This window comes from Lampetra fluviatilis, chromosome 61, assembly GCF_964198595.1.
Source record: "Lampetra fluviatilis chromosome 61, kcLamFluv1.1, whole genome shotgun sequence".
NCBI lineage: Eukaryota > Metazoa > Chordata > Hyperoartia > Petromyzontiformes > Petromyzontidae > Lampetra > Lampetra fluviatilis.
Genome location: NC_136335.1, coordinates 6,142,133 through 6,162,451, shown reverse-complemented (window position 1 = coordinate 6,162,451; position 20,319 = coordinate 6,142,133). Strand labels below are relative to the sequence as shown.

General features: G+C 55.5%; 1 protein-coding gene across 1 annotated transcript in view; it reads left to right on the top strand.

Annotated features, from left to right (window-relative positions):
- LOC144951292 (uncharacterized) overlaps positions 1–20,319 on the top strand; it is a 273,910-nt gene that overhangs the window by 215,659 nt on the left and 37,932 nt on the right. Inside the window, 11 exon segments of the mRNA XM_078881487.1 lie at positions 1,176–1,229; positions 5,383–5,490; positions 6,066–6,119; positions 8,325–8,378; positions 9,138–9,191; positions 10,579–10,632; positions 11,201–11,308; positions 11,869–11,922; positions 12,736–12,789; positions 17,950–18,057; positions 19,152–19,205. Coding sequence (XP_078737613.1) covers positions 1,176–1,229; positions 5,383–5,490; positions 6,066–6,119; positions 8,325–8,378; positions 9,138–9,191; positions 10,579–10,632; positions 11,201–11,308; positions 11,869–11,922; positions 12,736–12,789; positions 17,950–18,057; positions 19,152–19,205 — 756 coding nt within the window.

The window sequence follows — 20,319 nt, the reverse complement described above, 5'->3', positions numbered from 1 at the left end:
GTGTGTGTGTGCGTGCGTGTGTGTGTGTGCGTGTGTATATGCGTGTGTGTATGCGTGCGTGTGCGTGCGTGTGTGTGTGCGTGCGTGTGTGTGTGTTGGGTGGCATCTGTGTGCTGCCAGGACCAACGCTGGCACATGAATCGTCTCATTAAAATTAATGCGAATGCCGGAGCGTTCTCTCCGCGCGTGCGGTGCGTGTGCGTGTGTGTGCGTGTGTGTGCGTGCGTGTGCGTGTGTGTGTGCGTGTGTGTGTATGTGCGTGTGTATGTGTGTGCATGCGTGTGTGCACGTTTTGCGTGCGTGTGTGTGTGCGCGTGCGTGTGTGTGTGTGTGCGCATGTGTGTGCGTGCGTGTGTGCGCGTGTGTGCATGTGCGTGTGTGTATGTGCGTGCGTGTGTGTGTGCGCGTGTGCGTGCGTGTGTGTGTGCGTGTGTGTGCGTGTATGCGTGTGTGTGCGCGTGCGTGTGCGTGTGTATGTGTGCGTGTGTTCGCGTGTGCGTGTGTGTGTGCGCGTGTGTGTGTGTGCGTGTGCGCGTGTGTGCGCATGTGTGCGCATGTGTGTGTGTGTGCGTGTGTGTGTGTGCGCGTGCGTGCGCGTGTGTGTGTGCGTGTGGGGAGCGGTGGCGTAAGCAGTTAGTTCTGCGCTACGAAGCGTGCTCGCCCGAGTTTGATTCCCGCTCGCGGCCAACACCGGTGACGAATGTCTGATCCGGCCCTGGGCCACCCCTAGGTCGGCTCAGCCTCAAATGAGTACCCCTCGTGCGGTGCGTGGTAAACATCGCCACCGGGGAGACAAAGGCGGCCGGGCGCGATTCCGGCCACCCAGCCCCTCGTGTGCCGTGCCCCCCTTCAGGGGTGCTGCTACTCAGCTAACAGCCCTCGCCCCAACAGTCTGTTCAGGCTGCCCGGGGCATCTTTGTCTTTGGTGTGTGAGCCAAGTGCGTTACGGGGAGTGGTGGCGCAGCGGTTTGGCACGCGGCGCCACCACCATCGCGAGCTTGACATAGCCTCTGGTGCCGGTGGCCAAGTGCGGTTGTGGCCACACAATAACGCATCCTCATCCACTGCGGCTTTGACAGGCGCTCGCTTAACAGCACTTGCTCCGACAACCAATGTCTTGGTCTTTGTTCACGTGGCCTGCTCCGCTCGCTGTGTGTCTGCGTGTCTGTGTGCAGGGAGATGTGGGGGAAGGCGGACGGCCAGGGCAACCAGGAGAGTTGGGTCCTGTGGTACGTACACACGCGCACACACACGTGTACGAATGCACACACACACACACGCACACACATGCACACACATGTACCCGCACGCACGCACACACACACGTGCACGCACGCACACACACACACACACGAGTACAGACACACGCATGCACACACACGTGCACGCACATACACGCACACACACATGCACACACATGCACACGTGCACGCATGCACACACACACGTGCACACACACACGCACGTGGACACACACGCACATCCGCATACACACGCATGCACACACACGCACGCACACACACGCACACACACACACACGTGTGATGAACACGAAGAGCGATGGACCCTGCGGAGGCGAGGGGACTGCGAAACAAAATGAACGAAGGGATGGCAACATTCAGTAGGGAAGAGAAACTCACACACACAGCGCAGGAGGAGGAGGGGGTGGGGGTGGGTGCGATGTTTTTCCACCGTCCGCCTTTCAAGCTCGCGCCGCTAATGGACTCGCCGCTTCACGCCACCGCCACCACCACCACCACCATCGTCGCCCCCCCCCCCCCCCCCGTTCCATCATCGACTGCCAACTCCTCCGCAGCGGCGCGAGAGTGCCGAGGCGGGGGTGGGTGTTTGATGCGCGTGCCTCGCGGCAAGGACTACATCTGAACTATTAAAACTCTATTTTTTTACGATTATTTTTATCACCAGGTAAAAGGCCCCCCCCCCCCACTCCCAACCACTGAGTCTGTGTGGGGCTCCTCTTTTTGTCAGAAGCGACCCGGCGATTGCGAACGACGGCGCGACGAAGTGGCTCATCGTCGTCGTCGTCGTGGGGACTCGGAGCGGGCAAATGCTCTGAACTCCCGATGTCGATTCCAAATGTGGAGGGGGAAAACCGTAGGACCCCCGGATAAAAATCCATGCAGTTGATCACGGAGAGAGAGAGACACGCAGACTCCAAATATACAGCAGCAGGCATCAGTGTCGGGGATCGAACCCACGAACTTGTGCATACCAGGAGAGGTAGTTAACATATCCTAGCCACTGTGATGATGACGAGAGAGAGAGACACGCAAACTCCAAATATACAGCAGGCGTCAGTGTCGGGGATCGAATTCACGACCTCGTGCATATCATGCGAGGTAGTTAACATCTCCCTAGCCACCGTGATGATGATGAGAGAGAGAGATAAACACAAAACACTCTAAATATACAGCAGGCAGGCTGTATGTTTGGGGAGCGCCCGGAGCGGGGGGGGGGTCATCCGAGAGATCTCTGTGTGAGTCTGTGGGTTTCTTTGTGAGTCTGGGTCTCGATTTGAGTCTGTGGGTGTTTGTGTGAGTCTGTGGGTCTCTGTGCGAGTCTGTGGGTATCTTTGTGAGTCTGGGTTTCGATTTGAGTTTGTGGGTCTCTGTGTGGGTATGTATGTCTCGGTTGGAGTCTGTGGGTGTCTTGTGTGAATCTGTGGGTCTCTGTGTGAGTTTGTGGGTCTCTGTGTGAGTCTGTGGGTCTCGGTTTGAGTCTGTGGGTGTCTTGTGTGAGTCTATGGGTCTCGGTTTGAGTCTGTGGGTGTCTTGTGTGAGTCTGTGGATCTCGGTTTGAGTCTGTGGGTGTCTTGTGTGAATCTGTGGGTCTCTGTGTGAGTCTGTGGGTCTCGGTTTGAGTCCGTGGGTCTCGGTTTGAGTCTATGGGTCTCGGTTTGAGTCTGTGGGTGTCTTGTGTGAGTCTGTGGGTCTCGGTTTGAGTCTGTGGGTCTCGGTTTGAGTCTGTGGGTGTCTTGTGTGAGTCTGTGGGTCTCGGTTTGAGTCTGTGGGTGTCTTGTGTGAGTCTGTGGGTCTCGGTTTGAGCCTGTGGGTCTCGGTTTGAGTCTGTGGGTCTCGGTTTGAGACTGTGGTTGTCTTGTGTGAGTCTGTGGGTCTCGGTTTGAGCCTGTGGGTCTCGGTTTGAGACTGTGGGTCTCGGTTTGAGTCTGTGGGTCTCGGTTTGAGTCTGTGGGTCTCGGTTTGAGACTGTGGTTGTCTTGTGTGAGCCTGTGGGTCTCGGTTTGAGTCTGTGGGTCTCGGTTTGAGTCTGTGGGTCTCGGTTTGAGACTGTGGTTGTCTTGTGTGAGTCTGTGGGTCTCGGTTTGAGTCTGTAGGTCTCGGTTTGAGTCTGTGGTTGTCTTGTGTGAGTCTGTGGGTCTCGGTTTGAGTCTGTGGGTCTCGGTTTGAGACTGTGGTTGTCTTGTGTGTGCCTGTGGGTCTCGGTTTGAGTCTATGGGTCTCGGTTTGAGACTGTGGTTGTCTTGTGTGAGCCTGTGGGTCTCGGTTTGAGTCTGTGGGTCTCGGTTTGAGTCTGTGGGTCTCGGTTTGAGACTGTGGTTGTCTTGTGTGAGCCTGTGGGTCTCGGTTTGAGTCTATGGGTCTCGGTGCGAGTCTGTGGGTGTCTTGTGTGAGTCTGTCGAGGTGTTTTAATTTCACGAGTAAAATCGTCAATTATGTGTCTATCAAGGAGAGCCATAGAACTGGTTTGCAGGGGGGGGGGGGGGGGGCACTGCTTCATTGGGGTTGTTATCATGTGGACGCCTTCAGCCAATTACTGATGAAGCCACAGAGGCATTGCCTGAAACGTCGGCAATTACTTCCTTTTAAACACCACGGAGGTTCCTGACGAACGTGCGGCCAGCGCAGTGCACCGACCATCACCGCCACCACCGCTGCAGCCACTGGACTCCCCATCTCACCGCACATTAGTCCTCGCTTTTATCTGTCCCAAAAGAAGCGGTGATATTTTGATGAGTGGACCGCTGATGCTGCTGGCCACCCACCCCCTCGTGTGCCTTGCCGCCCTTCATAGGCGCTGGCTAGCAGCGCTTGCCCCAACAGTCTGTTCACGCCACATGGGGGGATCTTTGTCTTCAATTATTTTTTCATGGCTGCTGTTATATATATATTTTAATGGCCGTGGATTGCCGAGCGTGGCCAGCCGCGTATCCCACGACTCGTTAGCGAGCCTGGGTCTGGCTCCGCCACAAGCCTCCTTCCAAACACCTCTCACCCACCCCCCCACCCTCGATGCTGCCGCTTCCTTAAAGCCGGCGTGGCAGCCGTGGGCCAATTTTGTCAATGGGTCAAATTTTGGGCGCCCCCCCCCCCCCATCTCTCTCTCCTTTCTATCTCTCCACCTCTGCGGGGGTGGCGGAGAATTTGTTTGAGAAGTCGGGGAGCTGGCCAGAGGGTGCTGCTGGGAAGCTGCCTCCCCCCCCGGCGTGGCCAATCGGTTCGCGGCTCCACCCGTCACCATTCCAGTCTCCCGGCGCGGCGGTTAAAGGTCAACGGTCTGAATTAAACCGAAGGCTGTAAACGGAAACTGATTAAATTTTTTTTCCAAAAAAATTCAACTTTTTTATTTTATTTTACCCGGGTAAGGGCTCCGCACCGACCTCCGTGGCTCTTTCTCAGATGCGACTCCTCCTCGCTATCACCATCATCATCACCATCATCATCACCATCGTCATCATCACCATCACCATCATCACCATCCTCATCACCATCATCACCATCATCATCATCGTCACGTGGAAATTCATAGCAGCGGCCAGAAAAACCCTGAACGCGTGGTGATGTTGAGCAGTGGCACGAGCGAGGGAGCGAGGATCTCGACATGCGTCACCCCTCGTGGGGGAGGGGGGGGTGGCATGGGGGAGGGGGGGAGGGCGGTGGGTGGTGGGTAGGGTGGGGTAGGGGGTGGGGGTGCGGTGTTTTCCGGTCGTTTGACGCCTCATTCAGATTACTTGCCAGCTGTCCACATCTGAAGAGTGAATATAGAACGTCGAACCCACGCCGTGTGAGAGCAATCGGCCAAACCAACATTCATCCGGCCACGTGATCGAGTGGTCTCGTGTGTGTGGGTACCGCGCAATGGTCGACCAACGACCCTACGAGCCCAGAGACCCGTGTTCGATGCCTGCTCATGGCCAACGACAGCAGCAAATGTTTGAACCGGTCCTGGGGACTTTCCCAGGTCGACTAAACCTTTAACGGTAAGACGCAGGCGGCCGTGCACACCAGCCCCACCTCCCCGTGTGCCGTGACGGCCTGGATGGATGCCCCTCGCCTCCGGCACTTGCCCCGACTGCCTGTTGAAGGCTACACGGGGATCTCCGTCTCTTTTGCGTGTACGCAGGGCCCTCTCGGAGAGAAGGGAGACCGGGGCGAGGCCGGGAACGCGGGGACCCCGGGGCCGGCGGGCGGCCGTGGGCAGATAGGGGAAGATGGCCCCAAGGGCCACCCTGTGAGTGGCACATCACCAACACCAACATCACCAACATCGCCACCACCAACACCATCGCCATCACCAACATCGCCGCCACCACTACAGCCATCACCACAGAACCGTCATCACCATCAGCAACATCACCACCACAGCCATCACCACAGCCATCACCACCAGAACCGTCATCACCATCACCAACATCACCACCACAGCCATCACCACTGCCATCATCACCACCATCACCACTACCACTACCACAGCAGGCACCACCACCACAGCCATCACCAATACCACCAACATCGCCACAGCCGCCACCACCACAGCCATTACCAACACCATCATCACAGCCATCACCATCATCACCACCACAGCCATCACCACAGCCATCATCACCACCAACACCATCACCACTACCACCGCCGCCACCACCACAGCCATCACCAACACCATCATCACAGCCATCACCATCATCACCACCACAGCCATCATCACCACAGCCATCATCACCACTACCACAGCAGCCACCACCACCACCACCACCACCACCACGGTCGCCATCACCACCTGTGACCACTCGGGTTCCTCTTCTCCAGGGCCCCGTGGGATTCCCCGGAGATCTGGGAGTGTCGGGCGAGCCGGGACCCCCGGTGAGTGGCCAACGTGACCCCCGCGCCTCCCATGCGGAGAGCCCTCCACCATCACCTCCACCATCACCTCCACCATCACCTCCACCATCACCTCCACCATCATCTCCACCTCCACCATCACCTCCACCATCACCTCCACCATCACCTCCACCATCACCTCCACCATCACCTCCACCATAACCACCACCATCACCTCCACCATCACCATCACCTCCACCATCACCTCCACCATCACCTCCACCATCACCTCCACCTCCACCATCACCTCCACCATCACCTCCACCATCACCTCCACCATCACCTCCACCATCACCTCCACCATCACCATCACCTCCACCATCACCTCCACCATCACCTCCACCATCACCTCCACCATCACCATCACCTCCACCATCACCTCCACCATTACCACCACCATCACCTCCACCATCACCTCCACCATCACCATCACCATCACCTCCACCATCATCTCCACCATCATCTCCACCTCCACCATCATCTCCACCATCATCTCCACCATCACCATCACCTCCACCATCACCTCCACTATCACCTCCACCATCACCATCACCTCCACCATCTCCTCCACCATCACCTCCACCATCACCTCCACCATCACCTCCACCATCATCTCCACCATCATCTCCACCTCCACCATCATCTCCACCATCATCTCCACCATCACCATCACCTCCACCATCACCTCCACCATCACCTCCACCATCACCTCGCACGCACCGGGCGACGTGGCCAAGTGCGCCCATCGGAGGTGCGGCGGGGCCAAGGACGACAACACGAAAACAGAAAAAGCACTTCGAAAGAAATACATTTTCCAATTTTAATATAGTAGTGTAATGTATAGTGCAGTGGGTAGCGGAGTGTATAGTGTCGTGTATAGTGTATTGTATAGTAGTGTATAGTGTAGTGTGTAGCATGGTGTGTAGTGTAGTATGTATTGTATTGTGTTGTGTATAGCGTAGTGTATAGTGCAGTGGGTAGCGTAGTGTATAGTGTAGTGTATAGTGTAATGTAGTAGTGTAGTGTATAGTAGTGGTGTATAGTAGCGTAGTGTATAGTGTCGTGTATTGTGTAGTGTATAGTGTCGTGCATAGTGTATCGTATAGTAGTGTATAGTGTAGTGGGTAGCATGGTGTGTAGTGTAATATGTATTGTATTGTATAGTGTATAGTGTAGTGTATAGTGCAGTGGGTAGCGTAGTGTATAGTGTAGTGTAGTAGTGTAGTGTATAGTAGTGGTGTATAGTAGCGTAGTGTATAGTGTAGTGTAGTAGTGTAGTGTATAGTAGTGGTGTATAGTAGCGTAGTGTATAGTGTCGTGTATTGTGTAGTGTATAGTGTCGTGTATAGTGTATCGTATAGTAGTGTATAGTGTAGTGGGTAGCATGGTGTGTAGTGTAGTATGTATTGTATTGTATAGTGTATAGCGTAGTATATAGTGCAGTGAGTAGCGTAGTGTATAGTGTAGTATGTAGTGGGTAGTGTATAGTGTAATATGTAGTGTATAGTGTAGTGTATGCTATAGTGTATAGTTTAGTATGTAGCGTATAACGTAGTGTATAGTGTAAAATGTAGTGTATAGTGTAGTCTATAGCGTAGTATATAGTGTATAGCGTAGTGTATAGTGTAGTATGTGGTGAATAGTGTAGTGTATAGTGTAGTATGTAGTGTATAGGGTAGTGTTTGTATCTTAAGCTTCTTTCGGCACCGTACGTTGCCAACCGTGCGAATTTGAGGTGCGGGGGAAGGACAACAAACTCAAGACATTAGTTTTTCATCTTATTCAAATCGTTCAAGGAAGAGTTAAGACATCATTTTATGACAGTTGCTTTTTAGTTTAGATTAAAACTGATTCAAATTTATCAGCAAGTTTTTTTTCTGGGGTAAAACGAAGCTTATTTTAATAAATCTTCCTCTTTAATTGGCTGTTCGTTATTCATCGTCTCAAACTGTGCATTCTTAAACGTACGTCCATCCGGCGCTCCGCTGGGTGACATGCATTGTGGTGGGCGATGTCCTGGCCCGCTTCGGGGCACAGCCTGGCTACAAACCCCACGGTGACGTGCAAGCCACCCGTGCCCCCCATTCCCCCCGTGCCCCCCGTGCCCCGTGCCCCCCGTGCCCCGTGCCCCCCATGCCCCCCGTGCCCCCCGCGTGATCGTGGTGGTGCTGCTGCTTGCGATTGTAGGGGCAAGACGGCGCGCCGGGCGACGCTGGAGACAAGGGTGACCCGGGAGAGCCGGTGAGTGTCTGCCAGAGGAGGCGGCCACCAGTGACTTGCATCGAGACGCACCGACACCATAGAGACACATACACTTACATAGAGACTCATAGACTTACATAGAGAACGATCGACTTGCATAGAGACCCATAGACTTGCATAGAGACTCATAGACTTGCATAGAGAACGATCGACTTGCATAGAGACCCATAGACTTGCATAGAGACGCATAGACTTGCATAGAGACGCATAGACTTGCATAGAGACGCATAGACTTGCATAGAGACGCATTGACTTGCATAGAGATGCACAGACAATATAGAGATGTATAAACAATATAGAGACACATACACTTACATAGAGACTCATAGACTTGCATAGAGATGCACAGACAATATAGAGATGTATAGACAATATAGAGACACATAGACTTGCATAGACTCGAATTTAGACAGATAGATTCACCCAGATCAAGTTTGTAATGAAGCCGGCTTCTCCAGTGGGGTGGAGTTGGTGGCCTCGGCCTGGTCACCGACGCCCTGCGTAGAACTCGCAGAGAGCCGTGGACCCGGAGACTTACGTCGAGTTTAAGAGACTCGCACAGATCGAGCTCTCGGCCACCGATGGCTGCAGCAGAGACACGGCTTGGCCCAGCAGCGAGAGCCACCCAGCAAGAGCCACCCTCGCCGTGAGAGCCACGCACTGGCTCGGGGAGTGCAAGTGGAACGACGGTGACCCCGTGCCCGGCGTTGAACCTGCGTCCCGTTGGTTCTTTCGCAGGGATCTCCGGGACCGACGGGAGAAGCCGGACCGCCGGGTTCCCTGGGCAAGAGGGTGAGGACGCGATCCGGCCAACCGGGGAACGCCGCGCCACCGACGGGGCGTTCTGCCCATCGTAGCGGGGGGCCCAAATAGCAACCTCTCGCGATGTTGTGACGCCCGCATTCTGTTGGGCGCAATCGTCGTGGGGGCGTGACGCCGGTTTGTGTACTCGCGGCCCTCCACCACCACCCAGCGACAGAGCCAATCAGGTGGTGCCCGATCGACGTGCCCGTCGGTTTGGTCGGCATCGCGGATTCTAGCGGCGGCGTCGTCCGCCTCCAGCGGAACGACGTCGCTGATTGTCGACGCGACGTAGCGCAACGCGCGCTTGCTGGACTTCTTTGGCAACGTGCGTTTGACAGCCGTGCTCATCGGAGGTAACCTGGTCGGCTGGTAACCTGTTCTGCTGTTAACCTGGTCGGCTGGTAACCTGTACTGCTATTAACCTGGTCCGCTGGTAACCTGTTCTGCTGTTAACCTGTTCTGCTGTTAACCTTGTCTGCTGGTAACCTGTTCTGCTGTTAACCTTGTCCGCTGGTAACCTGTTCTGCTGTTAACCTGGTCCGCTGGTAACCTGTTCTGCTGTTAACCTGTTCTGCTGTTAACCTTGTCTGCTGGTAACCTGTTCTGCTGTTAACCTGGTCCGCTGGTGACCTGTTCTGCTGTTAACCTGGTCCACTGGTAACCTGGTCCGCTGTTCACCTGGTCCGCTGGTAACCTGGTCCGCTGTTAACCTGGTCCGCTGGTAACCTGTTCTGCTGTTAACCTGGTCCGCTGGTGACCTGGTTCACTGACACAAACCAAATCCCTGGGCACAGCCAAGATGCGGCAACTCGATACAAGGGTGGAGGGCCAGAGTTACAAACTGGCATCGTACACGAGACTAATTATGAATTATTGTATCGGTCGTGAAAGCCTACATGTATCTATATATATAATGGAAATTTCTGAATATGCGTGTCTGTTAGAAATGTTTAGCATACTTCCCAACATGCTATAAAAATTTACTTTTGTATTTTGGGGGGGTGGGGGGCGCAATAATGGATGTAATGTATTGCACGGCAAGTGAGCGTTGACGTCACATCTGTGATGTCACCCGCATGCGGCAGTGTCACGCAGTGTGCCTGCTGACGTCACTCACCCCACCCCCCATCCTCCGCGGAGGCCGTCTATCCCACACAAATGCGCGGCTGGGGGGGGGGGGGCGGGGAAATAATGGAAATATATTATACTAGGACTAAACTATTAATTCCCGTGCGAAGAACGGGTACACCTGCTAGTATATTATATATAGAAGTGTTGTTTATTTTATTTTTTACGGAATACCGGCCGCAGGAACAACATAAAAACCCTGAAGTTGTGAACGACGTTAACGGAATTCCGTCTTCCCCTCTCTCAGGGCCCGCCGGGGCCACCTGGGCCAGAAGGCCGCACGGGAATGAAAGGAGCGAAGGTGAGAATTTTCTTGAACTCACTCCCCCCCCTCCCTCACCACCCTCACCCGCACCCTCAGCACTAAAGACAACAACAACAACTACAATCATTTCCGTTTGGCAGCTGTCACCCACTGCCCCCCCCCCCCTAAGGCGGGCGATCATTGTCGCACCGTGTTTCCTGCCGTAGTGAGGAAGAGTAGGCGAGACAATCTCGGAGTGCGGCGTGAGCTGGAAATTGCAAGGCTTGCGCCTTCATATTCTATGTTCTGTGGTTCTTTCGCTAAAGTCACGTAGAGAGAAAAAATAACAATAAAATAATAAAAACCAGATAAAGGCTTGCGCCTTTATATATATTTGTTTTGACCTCTTCGTCGGTGACGACTACGGACAGGATGAATGCCGGGCTGTTGCGACCCCCAGCCAGGGTTCGAATCGATGCCCCCCCGGGTTTGGAGTTGAGCACTCTGTCAGGGCTGTGACCTTGCCGTGGCCTTCACGACCTTGCATGTCCCCGTCCGCCTGCCCCCGTCCATAGATCCGTGTCCGTGTGTGTCCGTGCCTGTGTGCGTGCCCGTGTGTCAACAGGGAGAGCTGGGCCCAGATGGATTACCGGGTCGCCTCGGTCCGGCTGGGCCTGTGGGCCTGCCTGGGCCGCCAGGCCTGGACGGCCTCAGAGGCATTCCAGGTCCTCCGGTACGTGTGGTTGTATGCGTGTACACACACACACGCAAACACACATACCTGGTGCGGTGTGTAAGCATCGCCACTAGAGAGACAAAGGCGGCTGGGCTTGGTGCTGGCCACCCACCCCCTCATGTGCTGTGTCAGCCTTCATAGGTGCTGCTACTCGCTAAAAGCACTTACCCCAACAGTCTGTTCAGGCTATACGGGGGATCTTTGTCTTTGCGTGTGTGTTTGTCTGCGTGTGTGTGCGTGTGTGTGCGCGTGTGTGCGTGTGTGCGTGTGTGTGCGCGTGTGCGTGTGCGCGTGTGTGCGTGTGTGCGTGCGTGTGCGCGTGTGTGCGTGTGCGCGTGTGTGCGTGTATGCATGTGTGCCCGTGTGTGCGTGTGAGCGTGCGCGTGTGTGCGTGTGTGCGCACGTGTGTGCGCGTGTGTGTGTGTGCACACGTGTGCGCGTGTGTGCGTGTGTGTGTGTGCGCATATGTGCGTGTGTGTGCGTGTGTGCGTGCGTGTTTGTGCGTGTGTGCGGCACGGCGAGTGATTCCGCGCTCGTTTGGTTTCTTGTCCTTTCAGGGGAGCCTCGGGTCGCCGGGGTCGATCGGACAGAACGGACCGCCGGGACCCATGGTGAGAGCGACGGCCTTCCGATCCGGCTCCCCCAGTAACCGCTCGTCAACTACGCCCCGTTGTGTCGTGACGGCTTCTTTGGCTCCGTCGCTCTGCTGGAGGCTGTGGCGACAGTGCTCCTGTTTAAAAACAAATGCTGGCATTTTTTGTTGTTGTTTTGCGATCTAATCCAGAATGAACTCATTGTGAGTCAAAACATTTGGTCGTGAAAGTCTGCCGGAGGCGTCAAAATAACGGTGCCGTTTTCTTCCGGACTATAAAGCAATCCTAGCGTGGTGGTGGGGGGGTGGAGGGGGGGGAGAGGCACCTGTCTGGTCTAGAAGTTTAAAACCTACTCTTTGTTACTTTCGGTAAAGTCACGTAGGAAAAGAAAATAAAGTTAAAATTAAATCACGACGTTTCTTTGACTTATATAGCCCGCTGACATCTCTCCCACTTCAGTATAAATGTTCTTGCTGTGGTGTTCACACCTGATGATGATTGCTTGTGTTACAATCGAAAAGTCGTGATTTAACAAAAAATGTTGTTTAGTTTTCTTTACCTACGTGACTTTACCGAAAGAACCGAAAGAGTATGGATCCTTGCAGTCACGGAAACTTCAAATCTAGAATAAGTTTAAAACCACACCACTCATGTACGCATCATCCTCCGTCCGTTTCTCTACAAAACGAGACCGACGGAGCGGGGAGAGCGAGCGGGAGAGAGAGAGGGAGTCAATCCCTCCGAGGCTGTCGTGCCGTTACCCCCGGGGAGAGGGGGGGGTGAGCCAAGCGAGCGCGCGAGAGACGGTCGATTGTCTTCTGTCGCCTGCAGGGACCTCCGGGTCTTCCCGGACTGAAGGGCGAGCCCGGCACCAAGGGTGAGAAGGTGAGTTGGGCACTGACGAGACCTTTCCCCCAGCGATTGTCGCGGACAAATAAAGTGGGCCGGGGGGAGGGGTGGGCGGTTGAGTTCTCTCTTGGCCCGGTGAGGTGATGACCTTGCTGGCTTTACCCCCGGTAATGTACTTCTTGTAAAGACTTTTACTGCTCAGGCTGTGAGGGATTCGTGAGCTTCGGCTCAACTACTACGTCTGTCCGTCCTATTTTTTTCACGTGGGGTGGGGGGGGGATCTCTGATCGAGAGGTGACTGCGATTTGAACTTTCAGGCCCGGTCTGGCCTCTGGCTCAATGGCTCAAAGCTGTGCGCTTAACTGGAGCCGGCTTTGCGCCCCGCGGTTCCAGCCGCGTTGGGGGGTTTTGCGAGCCGAGCTGAGCCACTCACTTCCTGCGCCTTTGGAAGCAGCAGTCGGCTGCTCAACGCCACGGGTGTGTGTGTGCCGGTGGCCTTAAAAAAATGAAATAAATAAGTTCACTAAAAAAATTTAAGAATGAATAACCAGTGGCATCTACAACTGCAGGACGTGAAGAACCAGTGGCATCTATATCTGTAGAATGTGAAGAACCAGTGGCATCTACATCTGTAGAACATGAAGAACCAGTGGTATCTGCAGAACGTGAAGAACCAGTGGCATATACATCTGTAGAATGTGAAGAACCAGTGGCATCTACATCTGTAGAATGTGAAGAACCAGTGGCATCTACATCTGCAGAACATGAAGAACTAGTGGCATCTACATCTGTATAATGTGAAGAACCAGTGGTATCTGCAGGACATGAATGACCAGCGGCATCTACGAATAGGGACGGCGGCAAGTGGATAAAAAAAAAGGTTGCAACTAAAATAATGAGAACGGATTCTTGTATGGAATCGCGCCCCGCCGGCGTTGTCACGACGTGGCTAACGATTACGTGCGCAGTTAGCGCCCTCGTCGAAGACGGAACCAGAACCTGCAGCCCGTTCCATTCCGCGAAGGAAGAGAAGGAGGAGAGGGAGGAGGGAGGGGGGATTTATTTATCGGTCGCTCGCTTGATGTTTACGGTCGCCACGGCGTGAGGACGGTGAAGCGATGAGTCCCCCGTCGCACGCACACACACGCAGAGACAAAGACAAAGATCCCCCGTGTAGCCTGTAACACACTGTAGGGGCAAGTGCTGTTAGCGAGCACCTAAGAAGGCCTGCACGGCAAACGAGGGGGTGGGTGGCCAACAACCACGCTCGGCCGCCTTTGTCTCCCCAGTGGCGATGTTTACACACCGCACCAGGTACTCATTTGAGGCTGAGTCGACCTAGGGGAGGCCCAAGATCGGTTCAGATAATCGTCACCGGGTGTTGGCCATGAGCGGGAATCGAACCCGGGTCGCCAGGTTCGTAGCGCAGCGCGCTAACTGCTACACTACCGCTCCCCACGCAGAGATACGCACGCACAGACACGCACAGACACGCACAGACACGCACAGACACGCACAGACACGCACAGACACGCACAGACACGCACAGACACGCACGCACAGACACGCACGCACAGACACGTACGCACGCACAGACATGCACAGACACGCACGCACAGACACGCACAGACACACACGCACAGACACGCACGCACAGACACGCACAGACACACACGCACGCACAGACACGAACAGACACGTACACACGCACAGACACACAGACACGCACAGACACGCACAGACACACACGCACAGACACGCACGCACAGACACGCACAGACACACACGCACGCACAGACACGAACAGACACGTACACACGCACAGACACACAGACACACACAGACACGCACAGACACACACAGACACACACGCACGCACAGGCCACCTGCCCGCGCAATTGATTTTCAGTCGACGCGCGAAACGATCGCCAGTTCCGAGCGCGTGCGTTCAGGTGTGGAGTGGGAGGGGGGGAGGAGCGGGGGGAGGGGGGAGTGGAGGAGAGCCGCTGTCCGTGCGTCTTGCGGAGGAGCAATTTCTTTGACAGCTCGGGGGCACGCGTGTGTCTGTGTGTCTGTGTGTGTGTCTGTGTGTGTGTGTCTCTGTCTGTGTGCGTGTGTCTCTGTGTGTGTGTCTCTGTGTGTGTGTCTGTGCGGTTGTGTCTGTGTGTGTGTGTCTTTGTCTCTGTGTGTGTGTCTCTGTGTGTGTGTCTCTGTGTGTGTGTCTGTGTTTGTGTGTCTGTTTGTGTGTGTCTGTGTGTATGTGTCTCTGTATCTGTGTGTGTGTGCGTGTCTCTGTGTGTGTGTCTGTGTGTGTGTCTGTTTGTGTGTCTCTGTGTGTGTGTCTTGGTGTGTGTGTCTGTGTGTGTGTGTAATTTGCGCGCTGCGCTACAAACCGAGTTCGATTCCCGCTCACGGCCACTACCACCGGCGACAATTTTCTGAACCGATCCTGGGCCTCCCCGAGGTCGACTCAGCCTCAAATGAGTAGCCGGTGCAGTGTGCTGTAAACATCGCCACTGGGGAGACAAAGGCGGTCGGGCGTGGTACTGGCCATCCACCCCCTCGTGCGCCGTGCCGGCCTTCATAGGCGCTACTCGCTGACAGCTCTTGCCCCAACAGTCTGTTTAGACTATACGGGGGTTCTTTGTCGGTGCGTGTGTATGTGTGTACGTGTAGGAGTGTGGTGGGTCCGTGCGTGCCTCCGTTTGCTCGTGAATTATTTTTGCACGAGTGGGTGTGTGTTGTTTGCGTGTTGGTTGCCTGTTGGTTGCGTGTTGGTTGCATGTGTGGTGCGCCATAGCATAATGATGAGCGTAACACTCCAACGAATCCCGTCCACCCGAGTTCGATTCCCGGCCACGGCTAACATCACCGGCGAACGACACCTGAACCTGTCCTGGGACTTTTCCATTTTCACCTGCTGCTGATCGGCTTTACCACAGCGGGGGAACCCATTAACACCGCTCCGTGGACAGTGGCGGTGGAAGCGGTGGTGGTGGCTGGGTCTTGCAGCCCGCATGCCCAGCCACCGCATGCCTAAGCAGCTTTTGTTCAGCGGGCTAGAGTGGGCTAAACGGGTGCGGCACGGGCTAGAGAAGAGATGGAGTGATGTGTTACAAGAGGACGTGGAGCTGAGTGGACTTGCCGATGACCAGTATCAGCGGTGTCAAGATCGGCCTCTGTGGAGGAGGCTCGTGAAGGACGCTACTGGGCAGTTGGAGGCAGTCGCCCTCCAGCAACAATGGAGGGCAGAGGAGCGACGCTCACAACAACTAGCAGAGCGCCGGGTGGCTAAAACGCAGCGATTTTTCACATTAGGGGGCACAGGTGGTGCATCAGCCAGTCATCTCAGTCAGTCAACCCGTGGCACCTGGGTCTGTGCCGTGACCTCCTGCCGGCGGGTGTTCGACACTTCACGTGGCCTTAACGTGCACCTAGCCTGTCACAAGTGCCTTGGTAACATAACTGCCATTTACTTGTTTTTATTTGACCAGGTAAGGTCTCACTCAACTGTGTCGCTCTTGTGTCAGAAGCGACCACCTGACCATCACGAATTGTAGGCAATCGAAGTGGCTTATCATCATCACGTGGAAATGTATAGCAGTCAAACACTCTAAACGCGAGATGTTGATTCTTATTGTGGAGGGGAAAATCGCACGACCCGGAGAAAAATCCACACGACCACGGGGAGAGAGAGACACGCAAAGTCCAAATATACAGCAGGCGTCAGGGTCGGGATCGAACCCACGACCTGTATACCAGACGAGGTAGTTAATATCTCATTTGAGGCTGAGTCAACCTAGGGAAGGCCCAGGACCGGTTCAGATAATCGTCACTGGTGTTGGCCGTGAGCGGGAATCGAACCCGGGTCGCCAGGTTCATAGCGCACACACACAGACACACACGTAGACTCAACAAGGAGATCCATAGACTCAACACAGAGACTCACACAGAGACCCATAGACTCAACACAGAGACCCATAGACTCAACACAGAGACCCATAGACTCAACACAGAGACCCATAGACTCAACACAGAGACTCATAGACTCAACACAGAGACCCATAGACTCAACACAGAGACCCATAGACTCAACACAGAGAACCATAGACTCAACACAGACACCCATAGACTCAACACAGACACACACGTAGACTCAACACAGAGACCCATAGACTCAACACAGAGACCCATAGACTCAACACTGACACCCATAGACTCAACACAGACACACACGTAGACTCAACACAGAGACCCATAGACTCAACACAGAGACCCATAGACTCAACACAGAGACCCATAGACTCAACACAGACACACACGTAAACTCAACACAGAGACCCATAGACTCAACACAGAGACCCATAGACTCAACACAGACACACACGTAGACTCAACACAGAGACCCATAGACTCAACACAGAGACCCATAGACTCAACACAGAGACCCATAGACTCAACACAGAGACCCATAGACTCAACACAGACACACACGTAGACTCAACACAGAGACCCATAGACTCAACACAGAGACCCATAGACTCAACACAGACACACACGTAGACTCAACACAGAGACCCATAGACTCAACACAGAGACCCATAGACTCAACACAGAGACCCATAGACTCAACACAGAGACCCATAGACTCAACACAGACACACACGTAGACTCAACACAGAGACCCATAGACTCAACACAGAGACCCATAGACTCAACATAGACACACACGTAGACTCAACACAGAGACCCATAGACTCAACACAGAGACCCATAGACTCAACACAGAGACCCATAGACTCAACACAGAGACCCATAGACTCAACACAGAGACCCATCGTCTGCCTCCCCCCCCCCGCACCTACAATTAGTCCGGTTGGCTACGTACGGTGCGAAAGAAGTTCAACGTACACACACACACGCACAGACTTGCCGCACCGGGCAGATTGACCCCACTTCTTTTTCCGCGCCTTCCTCTCGCAAAGGCCTCCAGTTTGGCGATTCCCCTTCCCGTCACCCTCCTCGCCATTGCCTCCCGTCACCGAGTTCCCGTCGTCGTCGACGATAACGACGGCGGGAATCCAGCTCGGTGCAATGACGGCGATCATTGTTGCGCGGCTCGAAACGGCCGACCGTTGCGTTTTTGCCAGGCCGCTTGGCGTGTTGTGACCTCCACCACGATCCTGTCGTCCTCAGGGCCACCCCGGGCTCATCGGACTCATCGGCCCCCCGGGAGATCAAGGGGATAAGGGGGATCGTGGAGAGCCCGGTGTCGGGGGTCTCCCGGGGCCCAAGGGAGAAGTTGTGAGTACCGCCTCTGTGTGTGTCCCTGCACCACAGCCCCTGTACCCAGATGGGTGTCCCTCTTTACCCCCTGGGTGTCCCCCTGTTCCCTTTCTGTCCCCCCCCGTGTCCCTCTGGGTGTCCCCCTGTGGGTCCCCCTGTACCCCCTCTGTCCCCCCCCCCCGTGTCCCTCTGGGTGTCTCCCTGTGGGTCCCCCTGTACCCCTCTGTCCCCCCCCCCGTGTCCCTCTGGGTGTCTCCCTGTGGGTCCCCCTGTACCCCCTCTGCCCCCCCCCCCGTGTCCCTCTGGGTGTCTCCCTGTGGGTCCCCCTGTACCCCCTCTGCCCCCCCCCCCCCGTGTCCCTCTGGGTGTCTCCCTGTGGGTCCCCCTGTACCCCCTCTGCCCCCCCCCGTGTCCCCCTGGGTGTTCCAAGGTGTGTCTCCCTGTGAGTCCCCCTTTACCCCCTCTGTCCCCCCCCCTGTGTCCCCCTGTACCCCCCTGTGTGTCTCCCTGCACCACACTCCACAGCTACGCGTGGTCTATGCGGGGGGAGCGCGCGTGACCCCCGCGTGTCTACGCCGCTCTCTCCCTCTCCGTCCCCTGACACACAGGGAGAGAGAGCGTGGGATTAACGCGTGCGGCGATCGAGCGCGCAGTGATTATTGCGTGTTAACCCTCGCCCTCTCCCCGCCAACCCTAACTCCCTCCAACCTCCTCCATCATCTCCTCCCCTCCTCCTGCCTCCTCCTTCCTCCCTCCTCCTCCTCCTCCTCCCCCTCCTCCCTCCTCATCCTCCTCATCCTCCTCATTATACTCCCTCCTCCTCCCTCTTCGCCCTTCTCTTCCTCCTCCCATCCATAACCCTAACCTCCACCTGCTCCCACCCCTCCTCCTTGCACCTCACCCTACTCACTCCTCACTCCCCTCTTCCTGGTCTCTCTTCACTCCTCCACCTGCTCCGAATCCACACCTCCTTGTTCACTTGCTCATCGTCCCGACCGACCTCCTTAATCCTCGCTCCCTGCTGCTCTTCCTCATCCTAACCTCCTCTTCCTCCCTCCCCTCCCTCCCCCTCCTCTCCTCCTCCCTCTTGTTCTCATCCCCTCCGATTTCAGGGATTTTCTGGACCATCAGGACCAGTAGGCCCGGGTGGACCTCCAGGACTTCCGGTAAGATCCCATCGCAAGTTGCCACCGCCGCCATCGCCATTGCCGTCAGCCGTATTCTATCCACTGCTGGCTGGAGGTTTCCCGGCTCGCACGCCCCCGTCGCCTCCGCCCCGCGCGTGCCAGACGGCCGACGTGGCCCGCGAATGCCGAAATAGTCTCGGATCAAGAGACTCACGAGGCCCAAGCATTTTGAAATTATAATTACCGGGCAAGCAAAAAAAAACAACCGCTGCTTTCAAGTAGCGGTGTGGTTTGGGGGCTGGCGCGGGGTGGAGGTGATGCCAGCCCGCTTGGGAGCGCTGCCTAACTTTGTTGTCACCGTCACTTCAAAGAATCCTTCGGTTAATAGGCTCGTCGCAATCAGACTCACATCTTCATGGCGGTTGTTAAAATGACGAGCCGTTTTTAGGTTTTTTTGTTGAACGTTTCCAAGGACCTCGAGCTGATATTACACGCGGCGCTCAATCCCGCGCAGAATAGAGTGGAACTCCGCGTCGGGAATTATTCTCGGCCGGGCCAGGCGGTGACGGCAGTGGCCAGGCCTGCCGCCGTTGCGCTCGGCCGCCGGCAGTGAGGGTTGGCGGATCACGCGCGGATGGTGCGTGAAACTGCCCTCCCCTTGGTGTGCCCTGGCTTTGCCGAGGTAGGAGCTGGCGCAGAGCCGTGGCCCGGTGCGACCCCGGCTCATGCCGTCGCCAATCCGGCGAGCTTGCGAGTTGCAATTTGGCAGCGCAAATCAGCCCCATCGGCAGATTGCTTAGCGCCCCCTGATTTTTGCTAAACGTGCATCGGCACATGTTCCCTGATTCCTAGGCTCCGTGAATTGAAACCGATTTGATTAGAATTTCTTTTGTTCAGGCTTTCACGCCTTCCAGGCTAAGGTTGAAAGCGTTGTCGTCCGTGCGTCTGTCACGGGGAGGGGGGTAAGGAGGGATCAGTGGGAACGGTGGCAGGGGGTCACGGTAACTCGTGCCACGGCGTGCGTGCTCATGGCGGCACACAGACACTTCTGCCGTCACAGGAGGGCAGCCCGTCCTACAGACGGGGCGACGTGACCGCCTCGCATCGCGGGACAAACTCACCCTGGTCCTCGGCTGATGCTCACCCTCCACAC